The sequence below is a fragment of the Solanum tuberosum genome, unplaced genomic scaffold, assembly GCF_000226075.1.
Source record: "Solanum tuberosum cultivar DM 1-3 516 R44 unplaced genomic scaffold, SolTub_3.0 scf00018, whole genome shotgun sequence".
NCBI lineage: Eukaryota > Viridiplantae > Streptophyta > Magnoliopsida > Solanales > Solanaceae > Solanum > Solanum tuberosum.
Window position 1 is genome coordinate 2,217,865 of NW_006238944.1, and position 12,250 is coordinate 2,230,114.

The 12,250-nt window shown below is 38.1% G+C and overlaps 1 protein-coding gene across 1 annotated transcript in view; it reads left to right on the plus strand.

Annotated features, from left to right (window-relative positions):
• Positions 1–11,304, plus strand: part of LOC102581686 (uncharacterized) — a 19,898-nt gene extending 8,594 nt beyond the window's left edge. The window contains exons 3-6 of the mRNA XM_006340418.2: positions 4,250–5,020; positions 5,119–5,340; positions 5,423–5,547; positions 10,704–11,304. Coding sequence (XP_006340480.1) covers positions 4,250–5,020; positions 5,119–5,340; positions 5,423–5,547; positions 10,704–10,804 — 1,219 coding nt within the window. The 3' untranslated portion in view covers positions 10,805–11,304. The remainder of the gene's footprint in view (positions 1–4,249; positions 5,021–5,118; positions 5,341–5,422; positions 5,548–10,703) is intronic.
• The last annotated feature ends 946 nt before the right edge of the window (positions 11,305–12,250 follow it).

Sequence of the window (12,250 nt, forward strand, 5' to 3'; positions counted from 1 at the left end):
TGTTATGGTCCCCGGTTATGGATCTAGTTATGGGACGCTGCAAGATAAATTCTGAAGTTTTCTTTTTTCTACCTATGGTGCTGGTTCGTTAAGAGAGAACCTGCAATCTCTTGAGTTTGAAGTACTCAAAAACTTGAATAATTTTCTGCTTCCGTTTTTTCATACACCAGATAGTTTAAATACAATTCTTATAAAATAACTACCCCTAGAAACTAGGACATGACTTCCTAACTTAACTGAAATGAAAGACTGCACTATTACAGGAAAATAACTGCTACTAAAGAGAAATTACTGCAGTAACTATTGGATAACTATGGAGTGATAACACATGATCAGGAGGAAGTCCAGCAAGAGTAAGTCTAGAAACAATGTTTGTCTGTGTTCTTGTTGTTTTTCCACATTCGTAGTAACTGGCATCAATGTGTCAAATTCCTCCATGACTGCCTGTACCTGTCCCAAGTAAGTAGACATATCGGATTCTTGTTTCTTTAAGTTGGTCAATCAAGATATCACATCATAAAATCGAGATATGTCATTAGTGTATAAAGCACGAGCCTTTTCCCAAACTGTATAACACGTCAGGAATGGGCGAAACAAGGGCATCAACTTGGAATTAATAGAACGCCATAGGAGACTACATAATTGAGCATCTACTTTCTCCCATTGTGCTTTGTCTTTTGCATCTTCCTCACTAGTCTTTGCCTTTACATCTACCAAATAAGTTTTGTTCTTTAATTTTTCTTGGACACCTTGACCCTTGCACCACAGCTCAATCGAGGAAGCCCAAGATAAATAGTTTGAACTTCCCCAATAAAAGTTTTGAAGTGATTATAGGGCTAGAACTTCCAATCCCCATATTTTTAGAACCAAATACATCACACCCAAAAGACATTATGCTAAATTTGTCTTGAAAACAACGAAAAAAAAAAACTTGATTATTGAGATCTGATTGTCGGAAAAGTCAAATCTCGAAGAAAAGTTGCCGGAAACAACCTGGAAATAGCCGGAACCCTAATTCTGGCGATCGATAGAACCAAAAACATCACACCCAAAAGACATTATGCTAAATTTGTCTTGAAAACAACGAAAAAAAAAAAACTTGATTATTGAGATCTGATTGTCGGAAAATTCAAATCTCAAAGAAAAGTCGCCGAAAATAGCCTGGAAATAGCCGAAATCCTAATTCCGGCGATCGGATCTGGTCAAAAACAGTATGGGCCTGGTCGGAATGGCTGGACGACCCCAACTGTCAAAAAAATTCTCAAAAAATATGATCAGAAAATCCCTCACGCGCCGGCGCGTGAGCCAGATCTCCCTGGAAACTACCACCTCCGATCGGCGCATGAGAGTGCATGGGGTGATGTTTTCCGGTGGTTCTGGCTGGGGTTTGGTCGCGGGGGCTTTCCGAGCCTCGTGGTGGTGTTGGTTTCCGCACAACACCCACAGAAAGAAAAAAGAATAACAAAATCAGACCCAATAGTCACCGGAAATTGACATAGACATACGGTGACTTGTTTGTTCTCACCAATGCTCTGATACCATGTGAGAAATATATGAGAAAAATATTATTGAATTGTGTATCTAAATAGTTACATTGAGACCCTATTTATAGACACTACATTGGAATCCTTTTCCAACTAGGATTCCTATTCCTATTCCTATTCTAAGTAGGAAATACTTATTTCTATTCTAACAATCTTCTCTTCTTAATGTTGGAAAAAGATAAAATTTAGGTGACCCATTAGACCATCCACGAGCTTGCATTTTATTTGTACTAGTTCTGGGCACGTGTGCGTAAACCCTATGTCAATGAGTATAAACTTTTAGAAATCATATAATATACAATCCTATGCAAAAATTCTACCTATTTATATGTATATATATGAGTAGTTATAATTCTCTTTTCAATATGATTGAATCAGGTGTTAGTCCATCACATGAAAATTGAGAGCAACGGGGTAACATGTTATCTCTATTGTGTTTTACAAATTGAAAAGAAATGCTTTAATTCCTAATAGCTTAAGCCTATTCTTCGACTTCTTGTATACTCATATAAAGGATTTTTAAAGGAGAAGTTCTCTTTCCCATCAATTATTTCCAAATTCGGAGAAGCTCTCTTTTACATACTTATAGCACGTTAACTTTCATTTACAAATTATTCAAAATCATCAAGAACAAGACATAATTACACGTTTTGGGCAAAAATTAATTTGAGGCCTTTTGCTTCACACCGAAGTTAAAGCATTCAAGAAGAAATATAAATAAAAACGAGCATGAAATACAAATAACAAGATACACCTCTACACATAAGGGAGGGTAGTTCCTAGGCTATAAAAGTGCAAAGAGTGAACGTTCAGAGTAAAATGAAAGATTGCTAATTCGCTTCATACTGCTGGAGCTTTGAAAACTGTTAAATATATAGTTCAAGAAATTTCATAGTACACCTCAAAATGAATTTTGTTTGCTCCCCTTCTGGCAAATGTTTCTAACCTCAATTCCCCAACTTTTATCACCAAAACCACTTACATTTCTTGTTGTCGCTGCTATCAAGTCCATACAATTCTGCAACAACTGCATTGCAAGTACTTGTTACATTCTTTTTTTCATTTTCTATGAAATAGACGAATAAGCAAAAAGAAACAATATTTGAAACATGAGTAAACTATTCTTTTGCAAGTTACATGAATATAGCAAGTTATTAGCATCTTCTGAACAAATCAAGCAGTAATATAACTAACATCAAAATTGGACAAGATTATTCTAGACAAAAAGGTAGAGTTTTTTCAAGGTACTCGATTAGACTCTCCAAGTAAAAGAAATGAATCAATAAAACATAGTTTCCACTGAATATATATATAAGAACTACAGAAATAGCACAATACTCAAAAACTAACTGCAAAAGAAAAAAACTTACTGGAATTTTGACATATGTAGATTGGTTGTGTGCTGCAAATGGTGAGTATATTTTCCAAATAAAAGGAACAGTATATTTTTAAATGATCTGACTGGGGGAAATTGTTTAATTGACTTAGTTGCCCACTTTGATGAAGTGGAAGAAAGGGTGAAAAAAAGATTAATCTATAATAATTACTGAGAGCTGAAAGAACAGCATTGGATGGGCATTTTAAAGGTGAGGAATTATTTCCAATAGTGTACAGGAAGATGAAAACAACACCAAGAATTTGAATAGGCTCCACCAAGTGATTGCACCGGAACTCCACATGCCTCTCTGCTCATTTACTATGGGAATACAAATTTATTACTTTCTTGAAAGTTAGTTTACTTGTTAGTACAAAACTATTATTTAAGTGATTGGTAAAATAGTCTTTCAATTTTTTATGAACATTTTATCTTTCAATTTGACTTAGCACCTTCCCGTTTTTAGTATAGTATGATATGATTAATATTGCCAAAGATTGTTTCCTCAACAAGGGTCCCTGTATTCCCTCTTATATGGCAATTTTTCCAGCTTTTGTTTCAATGCGGGCAATTTGTTGATTTGTTCTGTTGAGTGAATTCCATTAGCATAGTTGTTGATGTTTTCGTTCTCTTTTAAGTTTCCCTTATAGCAATAAACATGCCAACAACCCTTTTTTTTGTTTGGGAATAGTCAATGGACCAGTGGCCCTTTTCGTTTGGGTCATTACTTTTTATTGTGTGTGTATGTGTTTCTATTTGTTTTTACAGAATGGAGTGTCAATGGTCTTTATAACTAGCTGGAATGTTTACATGAACCTATGATGGAATTATGCTATTAAATCATTGAAAACCTTTTTCCATTTGAACTTCAGTTATGTAATGGAAGTTGTGGACAGACCAGTACCTGTACTGCTTTTTTTTTCTTTTTATTTTTTGCTAGCTTTGAATTTGAGCAAAGTAGCAACTTTTGGTATTTTATCAACTCGGATATAACTTAAAAGTTGTTAGTTCATACTAATTTACCTTTTCTCTTTGCATTGGACATTCTTCAATATGTTGGTTTGTAAAGACCTTCCCCTGTTTCTCTCAATCTTTTTCTCTCAATCTTTGGTTGCTTAACTTTATGGATGGTTGTCTTAAATCAAATATCTTCTGAACGCACAAGAGGGGAGGTGGATTGTGAGCCTTCCGAAATTCTAGTCGATTACTTAATAAATTTAATCAATGATAACTAGATAAACAGTTAAGAGCAATTGAAAACCAAGATGGATTACAGGTAATCCTTTTGTGTTTCTTTATATGGTTTGTTGATCTTTGCTTATTTTTTCAGCTACTGCCTTGAAAATGTGACATTTGGTGAATTTGTTTATTGGGTCTGCGATGACTGTGAAGTGAAAGAGCTAGACGAACTAAACATCAAGAAATCTGATGCCATCACAGTAGAAAATAAGGATTGCACTAGTTCAAGACATTGTAAAGTGAGTTCTGAAGTAAATATTGATGTTCCTGAGACAATATTAAAGAGGTGTGAAGGTAGGCTTCAACAACTTCAGCAGCCACCTTCTGGGATTGAAATGGTAGAGCATCGCCAGATAGCGGGTGATACTTCAGGCATGAAGATGAGCAAGAAAAAATCTAGTCCTACCTCATTGAGAGATGAGAATTATGAGCCAAGACTAGTACATAGCTCTTCTGAGCAATCCCATGAGTCACAGACGAGCATTGCATGCAATGAACGAACTCAATCAGCTAATGTTTCTCCATTGCCAGCTAAGCGATCAAAGGAAGAAGTTACTGCCCCACTGGACAAGCTAGCGAGAGAAAATTTTCAAGTTTGCCATTTGAAGAAACCTTGTGAGGGAGATGTTCAGCCTAGCACACAGGGTAATTCTTCTAGCATGATTGAAAAGACAAGGAGTATATCATCATCTGGCAATCATCAAGAAACGGAATCGGTGCCTGGAAAAGATATAAGATTAACACCTCAATCTGGAACTGTTTTCAATGAAGAGCCTTCTCAATTTTCAAAAGGTGAACAGCCAAATGAACCCAAACATGCTGGCCAGGAACGAGCGTTGCCTCTTGTCGATTTCATTTGGAGGTCAGAAGATATTTCATGAATTTTAGCTCAGGATATAATCTAACTGATGGATTTATTGTGGTGCTAATGCAAATTTATCCTTTATGGTGATCTGACAGGGGTAGCTTTAACATACTGAACAAAGAGTATGAGACATTTGATGGACTTTTAGCTCACCTATCGGTTAAAGCATGTCAAAAGGTTTATGAAGAAGCAAGCTTGTTTCCAGCTTTGCTTCAACTGGAAATGCTTCCAAAGTCTGATGTATGGCCTAAGAGTTTCACCATATCAGAGCCCACTGATGACAACATCGCATTGTATTTTTTTCCATCAGACACAAGGTAATTACTTTTCTATTTTCACCATTGACCAGGTTCTTTTATCAAAATTTGGTTTATTATCCTTCTGTTTTTCTTGCTTTAGATGTGAAAAAGAGTTCGATCAGTTGGTGGAGCAGATGATTGGCGAAGAACTTGCTCTACGAGCAACCGTAACTAATGCTGAGCTTTTGGTTTTCACTTCTACAGAACTTCCCTTGCTATACTGGAGTGAGTTGTTATTTGATCCTTTGTTTCACTGTCTACATGTCCTTCCTATTTTGGTTTGCCCTGAAGATGATATGCTTGCTAAACATGAGACCACCGTTCTCGTGCTTCTCATTATTTTGTGTATATTGTGTTGCAAAAAAAGCGTGTGAGAAATATATATGGGAAAAATATTATTGAATTGTGTATCTAAATTGTTACATTGAGATCCTATTTATAGACACTACATTAGAATCCTTTTCCAACTAGGATTCCTATTCCTATTTTAAGTAGGTTATACTTATTTCTATTCTAACACTCCCCCTCAAGCTAGTGCATACAAATCATATGTACCTAGCTTGTTACAAATGTAATTAATACGAGGACCTGCGAGGGACTTGGTGAAGATATCTGCAAGTTGATCATTTGACTTCACGAATTTCGTAACAATATCTCCTGAGAGTATCTTTTCTCTGACAAAGTGACAATCAATCTCAATGTGCTTAGTCCTTTCATGAAACACTGGATTTGATGCGATATGAAGAGCCGCTTGATTATCACACACAAGTTCCATCTGATCAATTTTGCCAAATTGATCAAATTTTAGTTCTCCCAGCAACTGTTTGATTCAAACTAGCTCACAAGTTGTTGTCGCCATTGCTCGATATTCTGATTCCGCACTAGATCGAGCAACCACATTCTGTTTCTTACTCTTCCACGACACCAAATTACCTCCTACTAAAACACAATATCCGGATGTCGAACGTCTGTCAAAGGGTGATCCTGCCTAATCAACGTCTGTATATCCAATGATATGCTCATGGCCTTGATCCTCAAAGAGTAGTCCTTTACCGGGAGCTGACTTTATATATCGCAGAATACGAACAACTGCTTCCCAATGACTATCACAAGGGCAAGTCATAAACTGACTTACAATACTCAAAGGAAAAAAGATGTCAGGTCTAGTCACTGGAGATAATTCAACTTTCCAACAAGCCGTCTATACCTTTCAGGATTACTAAGTGGCTCCCCCTGTCCTGGAAGGAGTTTAAGATTGGGATCCATAGGAGTGTTAATAGGTCTACATCACATCATGTGATTCCCGTCTCCTCAAGAATGCCTAAGGCATACTTGCGTTGAGAAATAACAATACATGATCTAGACTGAGCAACCTCAATACCTAGAAAATACTTCAATCTGCCAAGGTCTTTAGTCTAAAAGTGCTTAAAGAGATGTTGCTTCAAATCGGTGATACCATCTTGATCATTACCGGTGATGACAATATCATCAACGTAAACAACCAAATAGATACATAGACTTGGTGCAGAATGCCGATAAAACACAGAGTGATCAGCTTCACTACGAGTCATGCCAAACTGCTGAATTACTATGCTAAACTTCCCAAACCAAGCTTGAGGAGACTGTTTCAAACCATAAAGTGACCTACACAATCGACATACAAGGCTACTAGACTCCCCCTGAGCAACAAAACCAGGTGGTTGCTCCATATAGACTTCTTCCTCAAGATCACCATGCAGAAAAGCATTCTTAATGTCCAACTGATGAAGAGGCCAATGATGAACAACAACCATAGATAGAAAAAGGCGGGAAAAAGACGGACTGATGCTATTTTGGCCACAGGAGCGAAAGTGTCATTATAATCTAGCCCAAATATCTGAGTATACCCTTTGGCAACAAGGCGAGCCTTAAGTCGATCAACCTGACCGTCTGGACCAATTTTGACTGCATAAACCCAACGACAACCAACAGTAGATTTACCTGTAGGAAGGGAGACAAGCTCCCAAGTACCACTCTTATGTAAAGCAGACATCTCATCAACCATAGCCTGCCTCCATCCAGAATGAGAAAGTGCTTCACCTGTAGTCTTAGGAATGGAAATAGAGGACAAAGACGACACAAATGCATAATGGGGTGATGATAGACGATGATAACTTAAGAAGGTATAATGTGGGTTAGTATTTCGAGTGGATCGTATACCTTTTTGAAGTGCAAGCGGTTGGCTAGGAGGAGGCAAGTCCGCAGTACGAGCAGGGTCTGGTGCATGACATGAATCATCTGGGACTAGGGCTGGACGTGGACGGTGATGATAAGTTAGTAGTGGTGGCACTACAACTGGAGATGTAGAAGTAATCGTAGATTCCTCAAAGGTTGGCACAGGTAAAACCTGAGGTATGGGTAAAGACCATAGATACATCAGGATGATCAAAAGATGTATAGTAAGGCTGAGACTCAAAAAATGTAACATCAGCGGACATAAGGTATCGATGAAGATCATGTGAATAACAGCGATACCCTTTTTGAACTCGAGAGTAACCAAGAAAGACACATTTGAGAGCACGAGGAGCTAATTTATCTTTCCTTGGGGCTAAATTATGAACAAAACATGTGCTCCCAAAGACACGAGGGGGGATAGGATAGAGATGTGACTGAGGAAACAGTATGGAATGTGGAACTTGATTCTGAATAGAAGAAGAGGGCATTCTATTAATTAAATAACAAGATGAAAGGACTACATCGCCCCAAAAACGCAGCGGAACATGGGATGCAATGAGGAGAGTGCGAGCAGTCTCAATGAGATGCCTATTCTTTCTTTTTGCTCCACCATTTTGCTGAAGAGTGTATGGACAAGATGTTTGGTGAATAATTCCTTGGTGAGACATAAACTCTTGAAACTGGGATGATAAGTATTCTAAGGCATTATCACTACGAAAAGTACGAATAGAAACACCAAACTGATTTTGTATTTCAGCAAAGAAACTTTTGAATATAGAAAATAACTCAGAACGATCTTTCATTAAGAAAACCCAAGTGCATCTCGAATAATCATCAATGAAACTAACAAAATAATGAAATCCTAAGGTGGAACTGACTCTACTAGGACCCCAAATATCAAAATGAATTAATGAAAAAATAGACTATGAACGACTTTTCGTACTACGTGAAAATGTAGCACGAGTGTGTTTCCCAAGTTGACACGACTCACAATCTAATGTGGATAAACTAGACAAACTAGGCACCATCTTTTGCAGTTTGGATAGACTTGGATGTCCCAAACATTTGTGTATTAGATTTGGGGAATCTGTAACCGAGCATGCTGTTAAGGAATTTGAAGAGGTAAGATAGTAAAGGCCTTGTGATTCATGTCTTGTTCCAATCATCTGTCCCGTACTCTGTCCTGCATGAGAAAACAATCATCAAAAAAGGTTATGCTACAATGTAGGGCTTTCGTCAAACGACTAACAGATGTTAGATTAAAAGGAGTACCAGGGACATAAAGAACAGAGTCTAGGGTGACAGAAGATACGGGTTTGGCGTTTCAAACCCCTTTTGGTTTTGTTGGGATCCCATTGGCTAAAGTAATAGCTGGAAGAGATTGTGAATAAACAATATCAGACAAAAGTGATTTATTACGAGAGATATGATCAGAAGCCCTTGAGTCTATGACCCATGATCCAAGAGTGCTAGACTGTGACACACAAGTAAAAGAATTACCCGCAACAAAAACATCAGGTTGTGCAACCGAAACTACTTGTGGAGACGTTTGTTTATTTGCATGATGCCGAAGGAACTCTTTATATTCCTTTAGAACAATAGGATCATAACGGGGTGGTGGACCATGCAAAATATAGCATATGTCACGAGTGTGTCCAGGTTTATGACAATGACTACACTTAGATCGAGGTTTTCCAAAATGTTGTTTACTTGCGCGATTTCGAAGGAGCTCATTATATTCCTTTAGATCAATAAGATCATAACTGGGTGGTGGACCATGCAAAGCTAAGACGCTTTTTTCGCGGCAAGAGCGGTGTTGTAGCATCAACTTTCCAAAAACGTTCTCCCCCTCGTTGATTCTCCATAGACTGCTATGTACGCTGGAAACTGCCGGAAACTGCTACAGTGGTCTGAAAATATTGGAAGCTGCCGGAATCTGCCCACAGTGGCCTGAAAATTCTGATTTTGTCGGGAACTTGCCGGAAACTGCCTGAAAAATCACCGGAACCCTAATTCCGGTGATCGGATCTGGAGAAAACTAAATGGGTTCTGGTCGGAAATACTGGACGTCCCCAACAGAAGAAAACTGCTCGAAAACAGATAACCGGAGCAGCACTCACGCGGCAGCGCGTGACCAGATCTTGCCGGAAAACTTCCACCTTCGAACGGCGCGTGGAGGTGCGTGAGGGGCTGTTTTCCGGTGGATCTAATTGGGGTTCGGTCGCCTGAGCTTCCCGAGCCTCGTGATGGTGTTGTCTTTTGCACAACACCTTCTGAACGAAAGATGACACAAATCAATCCCAACCGTCGTCGCCGGAATTTGACACGGTGACTTGAAGTTTCTCACCAATACTCTAATGCCATGTGAGAAATATATGGGAAAAATATTATTGAATTGTGTATCTAAATTGTTACATTGAGACCCTATTTGTAGACACTACATTAGAATCCTCTTCCAACTAGGATTCCTATTCCTATTCCTATTTTAAGTAGGAAATACTTATTTCTATTCTAACAAAGCGCTTCAGGTCCACTTTTATGCTATTAAAAGTTCAAACTGATGACTAAGTTAACTTCATGGGAAAAAATTGAAAGAAATTGGAGAATTTTTGTTGTTGATTGAAAGGAGATACGGTAATTAGAAGTCGAGGATTGGTGGTCAGATTACCAAAAAAATGTTAACGCAGAGAGACAGTGCCTTCCTGTGGCTTTGAAAAGGGAGACTTCAAATGGTTCATTTTTTCAAGCCAAAGCACAGGGCAGAGTTAGCTATGCGCATATTGGATCAAGTCCAGTTTCTTAGACAGTTGCTTCTTATCACATCCTTTCAGCAAAGTGAACAAATTAAACCAGCATCTATCTTTCATGCTTATAAAAGATGAAGGTTTATAACTTGTCATATTGCCAATGGGTTAATGCTTTTTGAGAACTCTCTTAAATTTGACAGAAGTTACTTCTCCTAAAAATATAGTCACCAGGAAGTTTGGACCCACTTGTAGTATAATATAATAAAATAAAATCTGAACTCTTACCGTCATAAGCCTGCCAACTTGAATGCCACACTATAAACTTGAATTTAAGGGTGTTCAGATTAAATATCACCATGTCTTCTAGGTTTTGTGTTATCTGAGGCTCGTTGTTAATCTGCTTAGAAAATCAATTGGCAGGATTTCAGGGTAAGTACTATCTCTGGGGTGTTTTCAAAGCAAAGCGGGATTCCAGTGGGAATACTACGATGCCAAATGGGAGGAGCAAACCTGCAACTTGACCAACTCCTGTGAATGAATTGGCTGTTGTCAGAGATGTCGCGAGCCAAAACATGGGACAATCAGTTTAGCCCTTTGAGCAACAGTGCAAGCTTTGGGTCTTGAAGTGTGTCAGGTACTCTTGTTGTTTTGATGTGTTCCTCTCACATGTGTGACCTAGTATGCTCTTTGATGCATATCTGGCGGAGGAGTGAGAATGTGACGAAGCAGCTTTCTTTTTAGAGCCATCTTGTTGTGGAGTTTTGCCCCATTGAATAACCTAATGTCCAGTGAAAGTTATCTGATTTAACAAGAGCCTTCTGTTTAGCAGTTAATTCGAGGACTAGTGAGCTTCGTAGATCTACATAAGTAAGAAAAGTTTTTACATTTTCTCTTTGTTAACCCCCCATATTTGGGGCTCATGTTGTATATTTTGAATGTAGATGCAGGTTATGTAATATTAAACTATCTTGAATGTAGGGATGACAATAAGAGTTGTGGGGGTTGCTTTTCTTTTTCTTCATTTGTCAGTTTGCATGTTTTACTTTCAATGAGGCCTTTAAGTTTTGTTTAAACAAACAAAAAAAAAATTCATATACAATTCCATAAAGCTTATGATTGCAGGGCAATGATCATAGATCCCTTCATTCATAAAGCAGACTTCAGATGCTGGCAGTTGTGTAATCCAATCCATGTTAATCAAGACGATACTCTTTCTCCCCCCTTTTGCTTATTATTCCAAAATCCAAATGAAAGGACCCTCATAATTTGAGGTCTTTGAAGCTCACATTCTTCAGCACATTGCCTAAATTCCCTGATTTCTGTCCCAACCTTTCATTTGTATTCATTATGCAGTTAAAAATCCCCATTATTGCCTAAACACTATTTATGTAGCCCCAGTGTTGTGAAAGGTGATTAGGTGAGGTGAGGCGACCCTTCCTCGCCTATTACCTTTGTGGTGAGGTATTTTCAAAAGGCGACCAATGGCGAGAAAGGCAGTCGCCTTTTGTATTTTTTTTTAAAAAAAGCGAGCAATTAAGGGGTTTAAAAGTTAAAAGGTAATTTTAGGGTTTCCTTTTCAAATTTACACAGTTGCACTCTTAGACTACCATTGTGACTCCAACCCAGTTGACTCGACTAGACTAGACTTCTTTGGTGACAAGTCAGACTTTTCCGGACTTCTTTGGTGACAAGCCAGACTTTTCTGGACTTATTTGGTGACAAGCTAGACTTTTCCGGCGATTCAAAAGTCCAACCAATACATATTTCGTCTTTTATGGTTTGCCAAAGTGAAGAATGCTGTTAGATAAAAAGTTGGAAAACTATACTTGAATGTATGATTTGTAGTAAAGTTATGTTTAAGATCTTTTAACGTTTCATGTTTGATTTGATTCTCCAATAATTTAACCAACTTTTTGTAAGTCTGAGTGTGTGGTGGTGGGGGGGGGGGGGGGGGGATAAAAATTGAG